General features: G+C 48.7%; 1 protein-coding gene across 1 annotated transcript in view; it reads left to right on the forward strand.

Moving 5' to 3' along the window:
• Window positions 1-19,722, forward strand: part of LOC128267542 (retinal homeobox protein Rx) — a 42,235-nt gene extending 22,513 nt beyond the window's left edge. The window contains exons 7-8 of the mRNA XM_053004398.1: window positions 18,492-18,657; window positions 19,019-19,722. Coding sequence (XP_052860358.1) covers window positions 18,492-18,657; window positions 19,019-19,722 — 870 coding nt within the window. The remainder of the gene's footprint in view (window positions 1-18,491; window positions 18,658-19,018) is intronic.
• The last annotated feature ends 2,113 nt before the right edge of the window (window positions 19,723-21,835 follow it).

A 21,835-nucleotide genomic window follows, 5' to 3' on the forward strand; every position in this document is an offset into this window, starting at 1 on the left:
GCGCATGAAAATGTTGAAACTATGTACACACACCGGAGTGAGGCCAACCAGCCAGGAATGCAATTCCCATGCAAACGGAGCACGCACGCACGGGCGATCCGCGAAAGACAAATCGCTTTTCCGCGGGCCGGCATCAACGAGTTGGCTTTATTGCCGCGGTGCCGTTTGTTCCGTTTATGTGGCCATATGTGGAACCCAACCCTCCCCCCGGGGGAACCACTGATTCGAAATCGAAATTTCTCCACCACGGGCCCCCGGGGGTCCACGGGGCGACCGGCTAGATACAACTTTCCTGTGTCATTTTGTTTTATTGCACGCTAGCGTTTTATGGGAGTTTAATACGCAAGAGGACACAAATCGATGGCAGATGCCGGTTCGGTCGTGGTTGGGCAATACATTTTAGCATGTTATGAGCCCACCGTGTGCACCGGGTCCTCGCTGGCATGCGAACACGTATGGGGCGACCAAAAAACCGGGGGCTTCGGGCCCGCGAACCGGGAAATATGGAAAACCGTTTACGTTTGCGCTGAAAGACGATCGCAATTCATAAATCACAAAACATCGCTACACGCGTCGGTCGGTTGGTTGCGTTTAGCAAACGACCTTATTGAACTAATCCTTGCACACACACAAAAAAGGGCCTCGAAGGTTGTAAACAAACTATACAGCGGTGGTTTGATAAGTTTCCGACCCAACAAAGACTGGGGGCCTTGTTTGTGAATCCGTTTTTATTTTTCATCATGGTCACCTTGTAACTCTACACAGTTCTATCAGCGATGCCCTCAGCTCCGAAACTCGGTCAAATAGTACTCATATTACTAATGTTAAGTTCAAAGTTCACCATTTAAAGAATTTTGGCCATGTTTCCGCCGGTACTTACAGCATTTTTGCGCCCTGAACGTTCATCGTCTTCCCCAGCTCTTGCAGAGACACTTAAATTCACTGTAATAAATGATGACGCAGATTCCCTGTTTTGGCGACAAAAGAAAAAATACGGTTTTGTATCCGTGAGCCCGTCCTCGTGGGTCTCACTAGTCGATCAAAAACTTGTATTTCTTTCCGCCTTTACCTCTTCATGGTCGTGTCCCTGATTTTGACAGGGTTGAGCGTTCTTGTTTCGTCTATACTCCTGATCGAGGTCTCAGGTCGTTTGTTTGTTCTAGCTGTTCCTAACATTTTGATCTATCAGTGCGGTCGTTCTTAACATTCCCCATACACAGAACCCAGCTCATCTTTGATTTACCTAGGTGTTTTGCGTTTCAAAAGCAAATATTATATGACCCCCCTATACTCGATTTACCATTCTCTACTATATGAATTTAATTTCTACAAATAGTTCTTTGTTACTGTAAAATTGAATTATTTTGTTGAATGCAAGCAAAGGTCTCCACAATTAGGTTACTGTGGCTTGAGGTTGCGACACTTAAAATTTAACCTCGAATCACTCTTTCTTGTCGAGTTAATTACAGGGAAAATGGGTAAACTTTCTTGTACCCAACCGGGTATATAAAACCGTGTATCAACTGAATGCCTAATTCCGTGCACAAGCAGAACGCTCCGGATAAGCATCATAGAATTAAGGACCCCGTGCGCCTCGATCAGACTCTGGTTTATGAGTCCGATTAGGACCTTTATTTCCCTCTATGGATTCGCACACCCTGCCACGGGTCGGCGGTGTAGGCAAACAAGTTTCGCTCCTAATCATTCGGTCATAAAAATCATTAAATTTAATTCTCTTGATTATCAACCCCGGTCCGTTCGGCACCGGACTCTCTCTCTCGGTCCTGCGCTGAATGGCAGTCATTATGGTCACCGTATGGAGTGGCGAACGGCAGAACGCCCTACACCGCCCCCCCTTTGACATTCCAAAGCGAAACATCCAAACAACGTGTTGGCATGCTCCGTTGGGGAGTCGCAAAAACGGAGAGTCCCGACAGGACCGACCGGCATACCGGGTTTTTCAGCCAGTTTCCCAACCGACCACGGACAAGAAAAGCTGGCAACTGACCACAACCATGGCTAGGTGGATGATGGATTAAGGGTGATTTCATTACGAAAGCACTCGTCAGGAGGTCGTCCGAAAATTTCCCCAACAGGCACGGCACGAAATAATTACACCGTACCCAGGACCGGGACCGGGTCGCCCAAAAGTTTCGCGTGCGTGAAGGTGCAATAATAATAAAAAAAGTCATTAATTTATCCGCCGTACTGCAAACTCCCGGGCACTCTTCAGCACCTTGTCAGCGCGCGACACAGTGACACGTGTCTGGCCGACCGCCATCCCCAACCTCTGCGACTGGCGGGGGCAGACCGCACGATTATAGCTATTAGCATTATCTTTACGGATTTTCCACACTAAATATGGAAATAAACTGCAGATATGGGTCCCGATGGCGGTCCCAGGTTTTTTTTTATGGGGAGCGGGAGTTCCCCTTCCGGACCTGTCCTTGGGCGGTGGGTCCTTTTTCCCGGTTGTGCGGGTTGGTTTGGGTGATCCAAAGTTATCGAAACAAAAGTTACTATTCCCGCCGGGGTCCGGGTCGAGGGTTTTGCGCAATAAAACGGTAAATAAATTTGATAGATTTATTCGGCCGAAAGTAGTTTCGGACGTCGTTTCGGTGTGGGTTCGGCACATGTGGTTGCGGAACCCTAGTGAGGACGCATACACATGAGCTCATAAAGTTTGGTGAAATAAAGGGCCAATTTATGAATTAGAATTACAGCCACGGAGCGCGCCCGTCCGTGTCCTTTTTCGCGCGTGACCTGGTTTCCCTTTTTTTTTACAATGTATCACGGGCGACGTCGATGCCCATGAAGAAGGGCTATGAATATTTTATTCAGTTTTCCACGTTTTACGGCCCCCATATGCGCTCACGACATCACGAAGAATGACTGTTAGCGGTGTAAAGCCGTAACCTAGTTTGGCTATTTCTGAACACACTCTTCCTGGGCACTTTTGCCGACTGAAAACCGATTGGCGAGAAAGAGCCGAGATAGTTTGAATCCTCTTTAATAGCGCCAATTAGGGCGTCAAATGGCGTAAAGAAAGAAGTTGGAGGACGACCTCTTCACCTTTCTTCGGCGGTACCGGAAGCCGTTTCTTTACCCCGCAACCCACGGTGATAGATGCTTCCGTTTTATAGTTCTAATTTGAAGAAATAAAGGACCCGCTCACGCACTTAATGGCGCGCCACAAAACACGCCGACGGGTATTATAATTCAATTAACGTGCGCATCGCGGCCTCTTAAGGAACCGTTCCCAACTCGCGACGAAAGCTTCGCCGGCCTAAACCGCGTCGTGCCCTTGTCTAACGCGTGACGCGATGAATTATCGAGCAAATTGTTGGTTATGCGATATTTTAATTCGAAGGACTCGCGTTTGCGGTGGTTTTGCTTTGTTGCCCTCGCACAAAAACTCGGCCAAACCCTTTTTGTAAGCGGAAACGAGCATAATTTGAACGGCAAATCGCAATCCTTTCTCCACGTGTTTGTGTGTGCGCGCCCGGCATGATTTTGTTTATTAATAAAGAAGAAAGGATAATACATGAAGGCAGAGCTTGTCAGAGCAGCGATTCGTTTGGCGGCCCATAATTGGTTCGTTCGTGGTCCTCGCAGCCGAAAGTGTCACATCAATTGACTTTTGACATTTGCAAGTTTACAATGAGTGGGGCAGAACTCCCGAAAGGGAGGCGAAGATTAATCCCGCCATCGGTCGGTTCAACATCTGGCCACCCCGGTGAGCGATCCGCCCGCCAAACGGTTGACAGAACCATGCTTGATCCTGATGCACTCATTGTGTGCACGTTGGTTCTGGTGATCCCCTACTCTAACAGGTCAGGACATAACAAAGAAACGAAATTTGCATGCAAAATTCACTCCCCACACGGTCAGGCCGCCATTGTGGCCGCCGTGGCCAAACGCAAAGACAATGCAAATGGAGCTGGAGCGAGCGAAAAGAAGCCACAAAGTGCGCGAAGACACAACAACTCCACTCCACGCAAAAACAAACATCAATCAGCAGCAGAGGCCTTCTGCGCGATCGCTTCGCGGACGAAGCTGCGGATCGGCCGCAGACGGAATGAAATCTATACAGCACACAGCTGCGTAACGCGAGAGCGGTTCGCCTCTTTCATCTCGTCCTCGCGGACCTCTCGACTCGACCCGACTCGGGTGGAAGACCGCAGGAAGACGTAGATTTTAATTTGATTAGCTAGCCCGGGAGAGCTAGATGTTTTGTTTCGCCTCCCTGTGGCCCTCGGGACCGCAAACGGAAACCGAAGCTCGCGGCGTGGCGTGTTAAAATAAATTTAGAGAAAAAAAAAGTGAATCCACTACCACCGCATGAAGGACGCAAAGTTCGTGCCATAATTTCGGAGCGCGTCTGGCGCTCGGCGGTGCGCTTCCGGTGCCCCAGCCCCGGTGCTTGATTCATCATTCGATTTAATCGATCGTTTCGTAAAGAGCCGAACGCGCAGATACGCAAGCGCGCGCGCCAGTCCGGTCCAGTCCATTATTTTATAAGCTTAAATCGCACAAATTATGAGCCGCGTTTAGGCCGGTGGCTCCGAGCGCGGCTCCATTGCGCAGCTGTCATTTCCGGTACGTCGGCGCGGGCGCACGCGCACCCGCGGCGTCGGCGGCTGGGTTGATTAAATAGGACGCACGTGGAAGCGTTTGACGGCGAACGTTAATTTTGGCGGCTCCCGCAGGAAGCTCCAAAGCTCGAGACACGTCGATCCACGAAACCAATCACCACGGTCGATCAAAATAAACCCAGCCTTATTTCGTTGTGTTCAGCAGAATTACAATTGGTTATCGACGGGGCTGGTGGGCTCAAAACAAATAACATTTAATCATGTGTGATGTGCCCGTAAAGAATTGGTCTATACTAAAAATACTCGACTCTGAGGTCCAATAGTTATGCCCAATAAAATTAGATCTCGGTCAGAATTAGACTTAATTGACTTTCCTGATCGCTGAATGACTTGGAAAATTCTGTTTGTCATAATGCCAACCAGGTTTTTCAATATTTGTGGGTCCATATGTTCCCAAGCTTCCGAAATGGATGCCTTAAGGTCAATAATAAAACTGTATTGTTTCCTATCCGCATAAGTTTGCCTAACCCAGACATTTTGAACTGGATTTAGATCCGGACTTCGCGCTGGCCACCCAAGCAAATCGATTTTATGGGTAGCAAACCATGTTCTAGTTATCGAACTGGTGTGAATGCTAGCATTATCTTGTTGAAAACCCCATTTTTTCGGCTGTTGACAGCTGTAAACGGGATCAGACTATCTTCTAGAATCAGGATGTAATCGTTAGAGTTCATTTTACCAGATGTAAAAGCCAGACTGATCTTGCCCGTAGAGCAAAACCCAAGCTACACCATCAGAGATCCTTCTCCAAAGTTACGGGTTGAGAAGTACTCTGGATCTTTGCGTAAAACTCGCCAGTAGCCTGTTAGACCATTAAGTCAATCCAAATTAACCATTTTTCATCAGAAAAGATCACCTACACGAAGAAACCAGAAAACGGCATTGGTACTTTTGATACCAAATATGCTCTTGAAAAAGCAGAAGAAAACCCAAAGATATCATGTCCCACCGACGTTCCATGTTCAGTTTAGCAAATTCCACACGTTTTTGTTGGCTTAGATTTGGTGCCTTGGTCATTTTTACTCGAGTTATATTCGGGCTGTTTTGCAAAACCTTGCGAATAGCTTCCCTGCTCACTGGCAGATCCAGTGTAGATTTGATTTTTGATAGCGATACGGTCGAATTTGACGCCAATTTAACAATGTTCCACTTGGTTCTCATCGACATCTTGGATTTGTTCGGAGTACGCTGCACAGTTGCATACCGTTTAGGATCCTTTAACTAATTACGGATCACTTTATTGGATCTCTTAATTCTTCGAGCCATTTCTCGAATAGCAACACCCTCCAGCCTATATGCCTCTATCGATCCTTTTTCTTTTCACCTAGAACACTTCCTTTTGGGCATATTTAAGTAATCCACTTGCAAAACTCAAAGTGCGGCTATAGAAACGAATGACGGTCACGAAATTGACATATACTATTTTTGACAAACTTGATTACAGTGTTTACAGTTGTTGATTACTTGATTACAGTGTTTACAATTACAGTATTACTTGATTTTTTACCAAACAATCACACTGAAATTGCCATTATTCAAAAACTATGTTGCAAACATGATGAAGTGCGTAAAACTTGGATGCGGCTATAGAAAGTTGACAGAGTGTATCAGTTTCTGTACGAAAGAATCACCAGTTCGAACCCTGACAGTGCATATCAACTTGAGTGCAAAAATTTCGGTTGAAGGTTAATTATAAAAAAATGAATTAAATTTAAAAAAAATCAGATGTGTTAGGCACAAGACGATCACAAAATGTACCGTTGGTTGGCTGGTTCAAGGATTTCAATTTTTGTTTGTCATTGGTAGCCTTTGGTATCGCAAAATGCAACAAATCATCGGCAAAACAAGTTTATCGTTCTGCCGTCCATGCTCTGCTGTGTTCACGGAATACCGAATAGCGCTCTTAATAGTTGCTTAGCGAAACGAAAGAATACTTTATACTTTTCAAGACGTCACAACTATGCTAAGAACTATTCCCAACTTTTGGCCTTTCCGACAACTGTTGGTTTTGGTTCTCCTTCGAAGGCAAGGCTTAGTGCTAAGGTGTTTCTGTTTGTTGAGAATAAATCAATACTGCCCCTGAATGTCTGTGAAGCTTTGAAAATGTACCAAAAGCCCCGTAAATGCAACAGACAAAAGTGCAATATAAATTTAGTCTTCCGAACGGCTGCACCCGAAAACAAGTGGCGTAACAGATTAACGTTAATTTTTCCTGACACGTTTGCCACTTCGTTTCGAATGGCAGCTCGAGAGCTCGTGGCGAATATTTCAAATTTTCCATCAGCAAATTAAAACCCAATTTACCACTCAATTGGCAGCCAATCATTCGGATGCTCGCCTGCATCAATGGCTCATTAATTGACTCCCCGGTCCCGGACCAAGAAAGGACCACTAATAGAGCAGCCCCACGTGTCCCGACAGAGCATTCCGGGGCCGCGTGTTTCGCCTGAGCACAGCTAGTTGATATCAACAACCCCTTGTGGGCCGCGTGCTGCGGATTAGACCGAAAGTGTGGCAGTCGCGGGAAAATTCCGCATCCTGCGCCCGGGAACGGCGCGGGAAGACGAGTGGCCGTTGTTTTCCCGGCCATAGAAAAAGCCACACCGAATCAAATGGTTCATTTTTCCGTTCCGTCCTATTCCGCACCGTTGCACGCCACTGAACGGCAGACCGTTTTCCCGAGCCCGGGCCCGGGTTTCCGTGCTCCCTGCTTGATCCCGAAGTCCCGCCAAACGCGGCACCACCTCTACACACACACACACACTCTTTCGCTCTCTTGCTCTGTTTGTTTTCGTATTCGAACGGCGATGAAATTGAAATTTATTTCATCCGTCAAGGTGCCTTTCCGCCGGGCCGGGAAGTCCAGCGGGCGGAATAAGGGCGCACCTTCTCAGGATTTTTCCCTCCCAGCCCAGGGTCAACAAAAACTTTCCGGTCTCTTCACACCGCCTTCAGCGCCGGGACGCTGCCACTGCGGGACGCAATTGGGAGCAAAGTGAGCAACAACGCCACTCAACCCACGCCGGGGTTCTCTCGGTTGACTGAAGTTCAAAGCGATTTTTTCCCGGCGTCGTCGTGTGGCGCACGGAAAGTCCCCGGAGATGGTTGGTTCGTGGGGTCGCTTGTTGAGTTTTGTTTGGTACTTAGGCAATAATTTGACAATTATTAAACAATCCATTCACTTTATTTCGCTCTGGTCCCTCGGGCAGCGAGCAAACCCTAGTTTTGGGAATGAGATTTTTCGCGGAATAGATTCGATCCCACTGGACAGCAGAACCGAAAAGGACGCCTACCTAGGCTAGGGTAATCATATTCAGTATTGGTAACGGGCCTGGCGATTTGGGTTTGATTGAAAAATGAAATAAATAATAGCCGGCGGCGGTTCGGTTATAGATATTTGATTGAACTGCTGGACCTTTGCAACAATCAGCGATTGTTTGTTTGCATAACATTACATACATTACATACAGTTGTGTTACACAGTTGTGGTAATTCTGAGCTATAGTTATGAGAATTCAGGACACAAACCGCGATGTTCTCCAAACCGCAATGTTCATGTGTAACGAGCGTTGACCACAACAATTTGAACACACACATTTGAAGTTTTATTGATGAGAAGTATTATTATTTTATTTGATTTATGTGACTGTTCCTGTAACCGTTGAACTCGATTGTGTATTTGCCAAAGCGTTCAGCAGAAAAACATCGCATCGCAAATAAATCGAATACTTATACTACTGGGGCCAAAAATATGGGCATTCGCTTAGACCTAAAAATAAAGTAAATAAATTAGGTAAATAAGTAAATAAATCATTAGCATTCCCAACGATAACCTTCACTATGGCGAACGAATTAGTTTCTACCGTAACCACGTCCAGCTGTAACCGATTCCGATTCGGACAAACGCCTCTTTTTGATAGACTTGATCGTCAGCACGTCATTTATTCGCGTTCGACATTACTTTTCCTTTATGAGAAAAATAACATCCAATCGTCACGATGACGGCGACGGTCAATGATAAATAGTGCGGACAATTAAAGGTGAAGCGTTGCGAAAAGCGATTTCGTGCGCCCTTTGGCACCCTTCACGAAGCACGGAGTGCAAAAAGAAGTCCTTCCAGGACGGAAAACCACCACCACCCCGTCTGCGGACGGCAGACCGCAATCAAATTGTGGTCGATTTCTCGAAGGGAAGCAGATCGTTGCATTTCATTTGCTTTTTTAACGACTCCGGCAGTTCGTGTGACCGTCAGCAACATGCGGCGAAGTTCCCACTGCGCTGTCTGGTGGGTGAAACCGAAACAATCGAACCGTTGGGCAGGTGACTGGCACCCTCGAAGGATCGCCCGGCGTGGGGATGTTATTCCCCTAGCCGGTCGATGCTAAGAAATGTAACTTTTTTTAATAATGCCTTTCCACGGAGTTTGTCACAATGCGCCAATAATGTGTCATTCCGCCAACACTTCAAATAAGCTGATTCGTATTTTGTTTTGCGGGATTGATTAAATTTAATCGAGCAGTCTTGGCATATAGTCCGGATGATGAGCTGGACGAATTGCGTTAATGGTCGTGCGAATATTGTTAAGCGCGTCTTAAGATATAATCGTTGGCGATGTTACCGCCGCATACGGTGGCTTTATGGCTGCGAGTCGGTCAGATGAAAGGGCAGTGCCAGCTCGAGGATTGAGATTTCAAACGTGCCGTATTTGTGGAGCGCCGAGCATGGACAATGTCGCCTGGACAGCGCACATCTGCACAGAGCTGCTACTGCGCTAATTATTCGCCGCCAAACACGCGCAAAGAGCGCGCACAGGCGCTAGTCCTTCACATCAAGCGTCTCCGGTTACGGTCGGAAGGCTGCCGTCGGCCCGGGCCCTTTTTCAGATCGCGCTAGCTGGAGGTTTCAGGTTGCAGCAATCGAAACGGTTTCTCAGTGCGGTCGGCCCAGGCCTTTGGTCTGCGGGGTCTGTTTGGCGCATGCGTCAACAGTTTAATTAGTTTAGCGCACTCAAGGCCGAAATCCTCCGAAACTCCGAATCCGGTGAGAATGGCGGATTCAAAACGGATTGCACTGAGAACATTAGAAACGAACTTTGTCGTTCCGTTGGACTATGCTCGATGCTCTCAGTTCGATTAAAACCAGAATGGTAACGTTTGTAACATTTGTCAAATGCCCCTCGACAAAAAAAAGGATGTGACACACTCGTAACACTATTCGAGACCCCATTCTGCCGGTCCATATGTTTCCCATTTAAAATCATTAGACCGTAATTAGCAGTCCACAATGGGCAACTATCCACTTTTCTCACACAAAAGACTGTATCGAATAATCGTATCATAACGCAAGGATCTTCATTCTACCACTTCGTAGCCTTTGGGCCCTCAATAGCTTCAAAGTCCCTGTCTCTCTGTCTCTTCCATCGGTCCCGCATTTATTGGCCTGCTTCCTGTACCACTTTTACTCGAAGCTCGACACTCGAAGGACCTTCACAAGGACACGCAACGCGAACGGTGGGTTGCCTCCCGGTTCCCGGTTATTCGCCAAACCCATCCAACACCGTGCTGCTATCATTAACATCGAGAACCCAAAGGGGGCTTGCTTGCCGGGTTGTGTTTGTATCGTGTTTTTTTCCCTGGTGAGACTCTAATCCCTCGTTGTTTTTCGTCCTTTATTGTTGTTAAATATCCTCGGCTACATGTCACCTTTACATAATCACCCCTGGTATCGGTGCGTTCCGATCGCACTCGGCACTCGACCGAGCACAACCGCGCCATCCGATGTCGTTGTTTCGAATTGTTTCGCTTGTCGCTTGATGGAGCTGGCCATTAGCCAGATAACAACTGGGAACATGGGTATCACTTAAGCAACCGAGTCGCGCTTGTCATTCGAAAATGGGGCATGGGATCGATGATTGAATCGTATATTGATTTCATGACGAGGTGTGTGTGTTGTCCAGGTGGTACAGCCATTGTTTGACGTACCCACCAACTTTCCAGAAATTGAAATTGAAATTAGAACTGTTAGTATAATTAAGATTCCTTTATATAGCTTCGTAAAAATGGTAAAATAACAGTGTTTACCAGGAAGACTCCAGGAAGTCTTTATCAATTCACCTTTTTATGATTGGTAAGACTCTTTGGTGTTACGCGCACATCCCAAAATCCTGCACGAGAACCCCTGAACGTATCACGCCGTGTTTCCAACTTTTTGTCGATTGTCTAACGCATCCCGGGCCCGATTGTTGTTGCTTCAAAGAGATAAATGAACAGCCGAGCAGAAAGGACACCATCTTCGTCCTTTATTTCCGGGGCGAGAAAGATCAAACCGGTGCGATAGCGATCAATGGCGCCCGGAAAGTGACTGGCGACTGCCGGCTGCCGACTGCATTTGCATTTGACAGCTTAATTCTAGTCCTTCTAGGTGCAGCGGATCCGCACCGGCTTGTTGTCTCGTAGCCGAGGTGTGCCCGGCTCTTAACGAACGGTTTTCCCACAATTATCTTCGACGAAGTGTAGAAATCAAAAAGGTGATTCGCTACGCATCGCTCCGTTCCGCACGGCCCTCACACGTGGGTCGTCTTCTGTTTTCACTCTCTTCCGGCGGTGCTCCAAAAAAATCCACGTTTGCTGCTGCGACTACTGCAGCGAAAGACGTTTAGTCGGCCTGCCCGTGTCGTGTTCCTGCTGTCCTGCTGCTGTCGCTACGCCGGCCACAACAGACCACAACTCGACAGAAACAATCAAAGAACAAAACCAACCTCCCGGTGGTGGCCTCGGTTGTGCGAAAACAAACCTTTTCCCGGTGAAACGAAATCGGAATAGTCAACCTCGACTGGGGCCCAGTTTTCTTTGTCCGCGATCCGGGTATCTTGCCCCTGGTGCCAAACGGGCGCCTGCAAGGTAGGCAACACGCACAGCCCGAGAACCGGGAACTGATTGGGAAAAATCAACAGTGAGCCTCGGACACCTCGATTCTTAACTGGTGCAAGAATCAGGAAGTGAGATTCGAGAGATTTCGATTTCGAGATCAACACACCGAACATGCTCCGGCTTGCGGCCGGAACTGGTAGACGCTATTCCAGGAAACAAGTCCCCGGAGGCGATAAATGACAGAAGCCACCGGAGCGTGCGTAACTTCCCGTACCCCCGGCTGGCTTCCGTTTCCCCGACTGGCCCGGTCGGGCTTTGTCACAGTAACAAGTCGTTTACAGAAGTTGTGACCTACCGCGGGAGTTGGCAGGCCACGTGGCAAGTGTTTAATTAACCCTCTAATAACTGTTTATGGCCCCCAGTGCGTTTTCGGGGCGGTCGCACAGAAAGGACACGCACGTCGCCCGCTGTTTGGCCCGTCATCAGATCAGGCCCGTGTCGTCGACCATGTAATCCTCCGTCGCACCACACCGGTCGGTTCGTATTGATTCAATATTTACCCGAGGCCTCCGAGCCGCCGTAGGTGAACCGTGTGTCGTGGCTAATTTAATAGCGGAGAACAGGCCCTTGCTAACAAGGCTTCCCCCGGAGGATCAGTTGTGTGCTACGGGCTCGCGGTGAACCCACAGGGACTTCGGGAAGACTAATCGCCGGACGGAAGCACACAAATCGGTGGTTCTCCAATTCTGCGCTCGGACCGGACCGGATTTTTTTAAGGTGATGCGTCGCCTCGGAGCGTCAAAAGAGGATTGCATTTAATTAAAGTCGCGGAACCTTGAAAGGTGCTGGCAAGGACACTCACAGGCTGGCCGACTCCCGCGAATTCCGCCAACACAGAAGGAGGAGGCTCGCTCGGCCATGGGAACTCGGCGCTGGTGACCTGGAGAGGTGTGAGAACCGCTAGCCTCCGGGCATGCGCGCCACGCTCCTCACGCTGGTGTGTGTTGGGTGTCAAATTTTCCTTTGTACATTTCCCGCGGAGGGTCCGTCAAAGCGGCTGGCGGAAGAGTTTCTTCTCCGGCGGCAGACACTCGGCGCAAACTCCGAAAGATACTCTGTGGATGCTGTGAACCGTTTACAAGGCATCGTGAGGCAGACAATGGCCCTGGTGGGTCAGGGTGGAACCTATATAATTGGAACTGTTGCCACCAACAGGAACGGCGCCTTGGCGCGATGGCTGTGTGCTGGGCGGAATCGGTTGATGGGATCGCTGATTAGGACAGTGATTGGATCAAGCATCACGTTCGCTCACAACAAGGCGGCGCGCGCTTGTGTCACCGACGGACGGGAGCGGGTCCACGGGAAATTGGTTGTAAGCGAAAAATTAAACTCTTGTCTGTCGTGTTGCGTTTCCAGCGCCTACTCACGGGGCCGGCCAGAGTTCCGTGTTTCAAACGGTGACATCTTAATATAATTGAATTACGCCCCGAAGGGGAAATTGGCTTATTATCAATCATCGCCAGGCTTCGAAAACGCGCACCCGGCAACTGGAAATTCTTTTACCGATCGAAAAGATTTTATTTTTGCAAACTTGATTCCCTTATTGGCTACAAAATCAGGTGAACATAATTTATCGTTCAAGGCCAAATTTGGGCCACCTTTGTCCTTCGCCTTTTTTGGATGGGCTTGGATCACAGAGGTTCGCCAATTTGTATGTAAATTATTGATTTGAATGTAAAGCTTCATATAAAAATGTTTAAAAGAAATGGTTGCTTCGATAAGAAAATTGAAGATATAGTCATGGTAACCAAGGAGCAGCTGCCGAGTAGCATCCATTTATAAAAGACAAAATGGCCGCAGTACGAGTAGACGCACGGTAAAGTGTCTTTGCTGCCTGTGAAAATTTAAGTGAGTACAATTTCGGAGAAATTTAAAGCTAACTGGGCTAGTGCCAAACAGAATCTTCGGTCGTCTGTTTGTCTAACGAATGGGTGAAACGGCTCCACTTTAAATTGGTACAACTTAGCTTGGTTTTTACCCCTGGGTACATCATTCTTCAACAAGATCTAAGTTGGCCATAACACGCCTCTGTCCTTTCCAACTTACTGGAAGTAAACTTAGTTTTAAAAAGCTTTGTCCGATTCCAAAACAGAAAAAGTGATAAAAGTTTTCAATAAGGTTTAAGTATGCAACTAATACGAGCTAACTAAGTACTAACTAAGTACCATTAATTTCAAGTATAGCCATCTAACTACTTTTTGAGAATGAATTCGATGTGATAAAAGGCCGATTAATTGGCTCAATGGTTTTGATTAACTTTCCTAACCAATTTAAATGATCTACTGAAAAGTGCTCAAAGTTACTAAAGGCTATCGCTAATGTTGTCACCTAGACAGCTTACCGAATAGTTTTAGACAAAGTTCAGCGCAAAAATGTATCTAAATGTTGTGTCACCAGGTTTTGGGACGTAGAATTGCTTGTCAATCAAACGCGTTTCCGTTTGACTCGTTCACGATACACTCAATCAGTACGCAGTACATTGCAACTGAGTGCATTTTCCAATTTTCTTCTTCAAAAAAATGGTCAAAATTCTTCGTGGTCACTTTCCCGGCCCGTTCCGGTTCCCGGTAGTGCATTGTTCGGGCGATACGTACCGGTCGGCCACAGGCACTGAGTGCCGACGCCAACATAAACTCCAATCAATCTTTCGAACGATCCAGAATGCATCCTGACAACGCAGAATGTTATGAAAATATTGTGACCATTCGCCCATCCGAACCCAATCCAGGTTCCGCGATGGACGGTGGTCAGCATATCGAACTGCACATCAATCTAAACCCTAGCTAGCGGATTCGAACGACGACGGTCGTAATGAAATGAATGAAAGATGAAATGAAAGGCGCTTTTTTGCTTCTCTCGGCTTGTGGCCACAGCTTGAAGCCTTTCTTCAAAACTCTGGCCCCCCCTCCCCCGACAGCTTCCCGGGGACGAACAAAACGAAATTAAAAACAGCAAAAAACCGAAACGACACTCCCGCTCACGACGATCGAGGGATGGTTTTTGCGCTCGGCCTTCGGCTTCGGCCGCCCGAAAATGGACACGCTTGATGCAATAAACATCAATAGCGGCAACAACAACCCATGGCACCACAGGGAGGGAAGGTCCAGTCCTTTGCCACCCGCCGGGGGCCAGTTCCGACAAACAAGAATCAATATCAAAACTCCGACGAACGACGAACGAAGCCATGCCATGCGGTCGGTCCGGTCCCAGGTCCGAACACGGAGTGGAGAAGAAAAAATGGCGTATCCTGGGTGCCCAAAAACGCAAAATGAGTCCGCTTTCGCCCGGAGGCCCCCCGGTTTGAGTGTGGTTTTTTTTCTGGGGTGTGCCGGAACCAATCGCCGGAGCCCTCGGACCGTCGGAGAGCGTCCGGCGTTGACCTGCGGATCCTGCACACGCATGCTGCACGCCCAGAAAACTCCAATAATTGAAACCATGGCATGAAATAACTGTTTTAATTGAATCTATCGTGTGCGTTGTGAACGGCTCCGGCCATTCACAGCGGTTGTGGGGCTCCCGGCAGCGCTGTTAGGCTGTCGGTTCTGGGGATCGCTTCTGGAGGCCCCGAAATCGGGTATTTTGATAATCTAATCCGTAAACGGCAGCCTGCCAAAACCTAAACACGCGTTTGACGACGGAATTGATTTTAAAATTATTCCATCCCGAGAAGGGCAGCCGAGAATGTAGCTCCACTCGGTCGGTGACTTTCGATGCAAATGAGTGAAATAGTTTTGCCTACACTCCAAATTCCCGGACCCGGAAGTGTGAAGGATCCTTGGGACCGTTTTAGGCTCGGTTTTGTTATTGTTTCCTTTTTCTGCCCGTAGACCATAATGGAGGTTTCTAGAGAGTGGCATGTGGATTTGCGGAAATGATTCGAACTACCTTCTACCTCCCTGCTACCTCCACTAGATTTGGCGTACATACGACGGGAGGAAGGACCGAAAAGCAAAGCTTTGATTCGAGCAGATTTTCTCGGAAGATGACTCTGTCGTTCTCTCGGTCGGTGGACCAACAATCGACAACCAGCCGCACGGAACGGTAATGAATTAGGCAACCCGGTTGCGGAGGTGGCTGGCCCGCCAGCTCTCCCCTCCAGCCCTCGCCACCCGCTTAAGGACTCTCTCCGACACTCTGCGGAGCAAACTATTATGCAAATGTAATTAAAACTTTGCGATCCGTATTTACACAGCATTTTAATTAAACTAAATCACCGTGAACCCAAATGTTGCTCACTCGTGATTTAGAGTGTGTGTGTGTGTGGGTGGTGGTGGGGTAGGGGACAGGGAGGAAGGGGCCGGCCGCAACCGGATGGGGCTCAGCCGGAACTACGAAAACGCAGCGGATAGTTGGCGATACATCAGGACCGGGACGCGCCATTTTGAATGCTGGGGAATTTGGGGAAGTTTTTGTGTGGTTGTGTGTGACGATTCGGATTATGCGTTGTGCTGGTTCCACAGCTCGAAGTGAATCGATATTCGGTGAAGGGGCAAGGGCGCTCGTCAGCAGCAGCAGCAGCAGCCCGTCGACGTGTCGACCGAAGTTGAAATGGAAATTTGATTTTTCAATTACGATTTCGCAACAAGCGATGTGAAACACTTTGCGTGTCAAAGTTTAAGTGAACGTGTTTTTGGTGCGATTTCCATTGGTTACTGTAAATATTAGAAGCTGTTCATTCGTCATCTCCCCACAATGGTCTTCTGCGAATGGAAGTGAATTCGGGCAACATTAGCTTCCGGTTTTGGTTTGTCCACGCCACACACTGTTCCAAGGTTCCTGATTTCGAATAAATATGTACCGATTAAAGTAAGAGTAAAATTAGAGTAAGAGCGATTAGAGTAAGATTACAAGGTGGACGCATCGTAAGTGTTTCAGGTGTCTTTTAAACAGTATTTAAACTTTAAATGACGCCACAGTTCCAAGTTAAGAGACAAACCGGGGCCCAGCAGCTCATAGTAGATGACTACATACGAATCATACAAAAATCAGAATCAGAAGGTTATTGAATTTAGAAGGACATTGAATTTATTTATGCCGGGCGGCAGTTATTATGCTTTATGTTTAAGCTAGCACAATATATAATGAAACAGGACAGGCGTTCAATTAAAGCTACTTTTAAATCGTTCCTAAAACCGACAAGCGTGGCTAAACACTTGACCCCTGACGTGACGGAGCGCCAGCGTTCGCTCTCGATCGCTAACCATTTCAAATGATAAAGAAAAAGAAATGGAAGCCCGTCATGCAAATCTTGGCCCGAGTGAAGCCAATTTACTTTGCACAAACACAAAGTGTCACCGGCAGACGTCGACATAAATGAACCCGAGTTTTTACCGGCCCGGGAGGTTGGGTGCAGGACCTCCATCTTCAAGACGTTTCCATGGCAACCGCTGCCGGCGGGGGTGCCGGCGAACGTTTGAAGGTTTTTGTGACAAATCTTGAATATTAGTCGTTAGACCAGAGAAACGAGCTGTCAAAAGCGGGTTTCCCTCGCGGTTGGCTTGCTTTGTTTTCCATTGATTTTCCTCGGGAAAAATGGCTGCTGCTGCCGTCGTTGTGTTGCGCTAACGATGGCAAATTGCTAGATTAATTGATTGGATTAGGCGAGCAATTAGGCCGGGCAGGTCACAGAGGTCGCTAATGAGCGATACACAAACGTGTGCCCCGTCAACCAAATGGTCGTCTTCGAAGCCGTAATTGGCGGCTCCGACCTGCGACTTCCATCTTCTGCTCTGCTCAGTCTGCTCCGTCGGTCGGTGACACTATTCCCGAGGCCGCTGCCGCTGACCTAATTGACCGGTTCCGCTCGTCCGGCGACATGGCGAAGGCATTTCCTGGGCCAACCGGAGAAAATCCGTTGCCGCCCGAGAAACCAATTACTGGGCCCGAGCACTAATTAGGATGCTTTCGAACGGCTTTTCATGGCGGGCCGAAGATCGCGGGCCAACGAACAATGACGGGACGGGCCTCATCGATCGCCGTGTTTCACTTCCTTTCTCCGTGGCGGCCACGGTGACGCCGATCCGCCACCAAGAGCGATAGCAAATTTAATGGCTAAATTAATTATTTAATTCACAAAATTGATTAAGTTTTAATTTGCATCGCGAAGTGGTGCCAGTGCTCTGCCCCTGTGGGTGTGTGTGTGGAAAATGGTGGAACGGATGTGGCGGTGGTCGGGGTGTTCGTGGCCATCTCATTCGCTTCCACTTGGAGCCGGAACTGCGCTCTCGCAAAATAGCGTACTAATTGCATTTGGAAAGTTCTTTTTCTCGCCGCCAACCAACCAACTCCCGAGGGTCCCGAGAATCCTTGAGCGTTTCTCCGGTCCTTTGGGCGGAACTCGCGCGTTTCTCTTCTTCCGCGAATCACGCGGGAGTCTTTCGTCAAGACACTACGGCGGCGACACGGTTTGCCTTCAATCTTCATTTTTTAATTAAAAATTATGAAACGAAAATGGAATGCTTTTTGTGCTCCGCCGTCGTCGATGTGTTCGAGGGGTTTCCTATTTCCGTCCGCCCGTTACCCGGGCCCGGGACGTTTATTTTGCGTGACACTCTGCGCCTCGTGCCCGCCCCATGCACCGGCGCCCAAGAGAAATAATTCTCGCAATTAACCGTTTTCGCGTCGATTTTCCGTTCCATCAATCCCACCAGCGCCAGCGCTCGGTGGGAGGAAACCGGATTTTCCACCCGGTCCCGGTCTTCGGCTTTTCTTCGGCACTCTGCCACGGGAGCTCCTCCCGTCCCCGGCACGTCTAATTGCACGCTCTCTCTCGCCCGCTCCCTTTTTCCGCGTTGAATGGTGGCTGCCAATACCGCTGATGACGCTTTTAAAATGTAATTAAACGCTCATAAATGGAAAATAATTTCATTAATTTCGTTCCGGTCGCTTCTCGTTTTCCTTTTCGCAGGTTTGGTTTCAGAATCGGCGCGCAAAATGGCGCCGGCAGGAAAAATCGGAGAGTCTGCGGTTGGGACTGTCACACTTCTCGCAGCTGCCCCACCGGCTGTCCTGTAACGGGGGCAACCTTCCGGTCGATCCGTGGTTATCGCCGCCGCTGCTCTCGGCACTACCAGGTAACTACCATAGAGTGGCTTCTTCTGTGAAAACGATGGAATTTTGATTAATACGAACCAAGAAGCTCTCTGTCGTCTTTTCACTGTTTAACAGCTTGCTCTTGATTCCGTATAACTAAATTGCTATTCGTTTTATTGAAAAACAACAAGAGAGCACCGAGTAAGCCAGTTTGCATAACTTTAGGCGTAATTTGGTTATATCCCAATTGCGCCCAAAGTTATGCAAACCGTCTTGGCAAACCGTTCAAGCAAAGCACAACTTCGTTAAAAAATTTCTTGTGTGTGTACTAAAAATTACCGATACCGATTTCGTGTACTAAAAATAATCCAATCCCCCTTACGGGTTTCCGACGTTTCGTAGGGTTTCTGTCGCACCCGCAGGGAGTGTACCCGAGCTACCTAACGCCACCGCTAAGCCTCAACCCGTCCAACCTGGGCATGACGCAGCTCGGGCTGGGCCACCCGAACCCCAGCTTGCGCATCTCGCCCCAGAGCATGGCCGCCATGTCTCCGCAGATGACCGCCGGTGGCGGAATGCGGCTCTCGCCCCCTCATCACCTCAACGGTGGCCTTGGAGGGGGGCCACAGAACCTGTCGATGCCACCCTCAGGCCACGGCCATCAACCCAACCCGACGCCACGTCACCATTCGCCCCTCGACGGGGGTCAAACGTTGCAGCACCAACCACCGCATCCCGCACCATCGTCCGGTGGCTCCACCGGACCACCCAACTGTCCCGTCTCGTCGCCCCAGAACCTCTCCCTAACGCCCCCAGGACACCGCTCTCCGTCGGGAGCCACCGTCAGTTCGCAACCGCTCAGCCCTAGCTCATCCCCGACTGGCCCGAAGCACACCAAACTGGCACCGATCGATCCGGGCTCGGAATCGGACAGTCCAACGGCGGCAGACCAAGGGGCGGGTGGGCGGACGACCACCGCCACGGCAGCCCTCAACATGACGGTTCATCACTCGAGCGACATGCGCACCAACTCGATCGCGACGCTGCGCATCAAGGCCAAGGAGCACCTGGAGAACCTGAGCAAAGGCATGACCACCATGGTGTAACCGGCCTATACCACCTCCCAAGCATATCTCACCCGTTTGTACATAAGCCGACATAAAAACGGTGGCACCGATCGCAGACTAAACGTGGATCAGATCGGCACAGCCAACATGTGATTGATACGATTGTGTTTAATGTGTGCCCCTTGTTACTGGGTCACGATGAGCCCTCGAATACTCGAAACAAAAACGAAAAACGAAATGAGCTGTAAATAATCGAATCGCCAATCGTGGTCGTAGCGACGAACACTTCTACCCCCGAATGTAGGCTTCTTTGAGTGTAGGAAATTTTAAACGAAAGTCACACGGAAATTCCTTGAGGCGAACGAAACGGTGGACGCGTGTGCGCGTGTGTGTGTGTATGTGTGTTTGATTATTGAAGCCAGCCAGCCGGCAACGCCAGGGGAACATGCAACAATACGAAAAGAATTAATAAATAAGTGAAGAAAAATAAAACATCGTTTGTTTCTGTGCGTCTTGAGCCGCGGCGAGTGTAATGCCTATAAATATCCGGCTTTCTGGCCACTTAACGTCAGTTACTGGTGGCAGTTGGCAAACTAATTGTGGCGGAACTTGAAAAGTTTCCCGCTCCAGCCAGAGCGGGATATACAACCTGCCCGGGCCCGTGTCCGCGCTGCGTGCCGTTCCGCGTGGTTGATTGATTTGAATTTCCCATCGATCCGCGGAGCAGGGGCCACGCGGGCAAACAGTAATTTCCATTTTATTGCTTTAATCAACTCATCAAGTCGGGGCCGGGCCAACCTCAGACTGGCGGGCGGGCTACCGGGCGTGGGTTCGAAAGAAAATCAAAGGATGCAGTTGCTCTTATTCGCGGCCACCGGAAACGGTGACACGTCGGCACGTGCGCCGGCGATGTGTTTGCCAATAAGTGCCAGCCATTGGCGTGCGTTTGGGCAGCGTTTTATTTGCTTTTGCTCGTTTTTTTCTTCGGTAGTCAGTTCACCACTTCGACACAAAAGGCTGCAAACGGCCCACCGGGACGAATAATATGTTTCCAGCTTAGTTTAAACCGGAACGGAAAGAAGAAAATGGCGCTTCGGATGAATGTACCAATTACGTCGAACTGTCGTTTGATTCTTTCAGTTATTTTTTATGTCGAATATAAGAGGACTACAATGACCCTTATGGGAAATAAAGTGTACAATCAAAAGCGTCCGTAAAAGCAGTTGAAAGTTGTCAGTCCTGTTTGTAGAAAATTTTTCTTTCGGATGACAAATGGCTACGACGCGACCTTCAGAGGCGCGCGCGATGCGTTAATGACAGCAGCGCCATAATGAAATTTCGGTAACCACCGTTTGGTCTACTGGCCTGCAGATGGCGCTACGCGCGGCGGTAAAAATACTTGAGGATTTACAAATACGAAACGGTTGCTGCAAAACGGAAAGAGTTTTCTTCTAAGGCCTGAAAAGCTACATTATTTTCGTCTGTTCATCTGTTGTCTGTTCATTGTAGGCCACAATACACAATTCATTCACACGGCTGGGCACTGGAAAAAGACACGGCGAACAACAACGATCCAAAGAGTCAGAGAGTTTAAACAATCCTAAGGAACGGTAATGATTTTGAGCTCCACTGTCCATTGGCGATGCGAATGCGAACATTTGCGTTAAAAGCCACTACTTTTGCGTCTCTTTGTACGCCATAAAAATAGACACAATAGGTGATGCTCCATGTTGCAACAGGTTGTATGGGGTAGGCGAGTAAACGAGATGTCCACGTTTGGGGACTAAATATATCCTAGGTAGGCAGTAATTCATCATTTATTTTTATCACTATCAACTCGTCCGTGAACTGTCGTGTGGTCAAGCAAAACGCAACACCGAAGACGGTCGACTTTTCACCAAATCAGCGAATCCGAAGTCACCTCCAAGCGCACACGGTCCGTTTCGCAACACGCACTTTTCGGGGGCCGCATTCGATCGCATTCCATCGTGTTGAGTAATATCGGTTATAGCGCGCGCGCTGGCATCCAGCACCTCATGACGTCACCGCCGACGGCCCGACGCGGCGCGACGCGTGCAAAACTGGAGCCGGAGAAAATCGTGAAAATGCAATCGTCACCGAAAACAGCGAGCCAGGGGATCGCTCCAACGCG

The sequence above is a fragment of the Anopheles cruzii genome, chromosome 2 (assembly GCF_943734635.1).
Source record: "Anopheles cruzii chromosome 2, idAnoCruzAS_RS32_06, whole genome shotgun sequence".
Classification (NCBI taxonomy): Eukaryota; Metazoa; Arthropoda; class Insecta; order Diptera; family Culicidae; genus Anopheles; species Anopheles cruzii.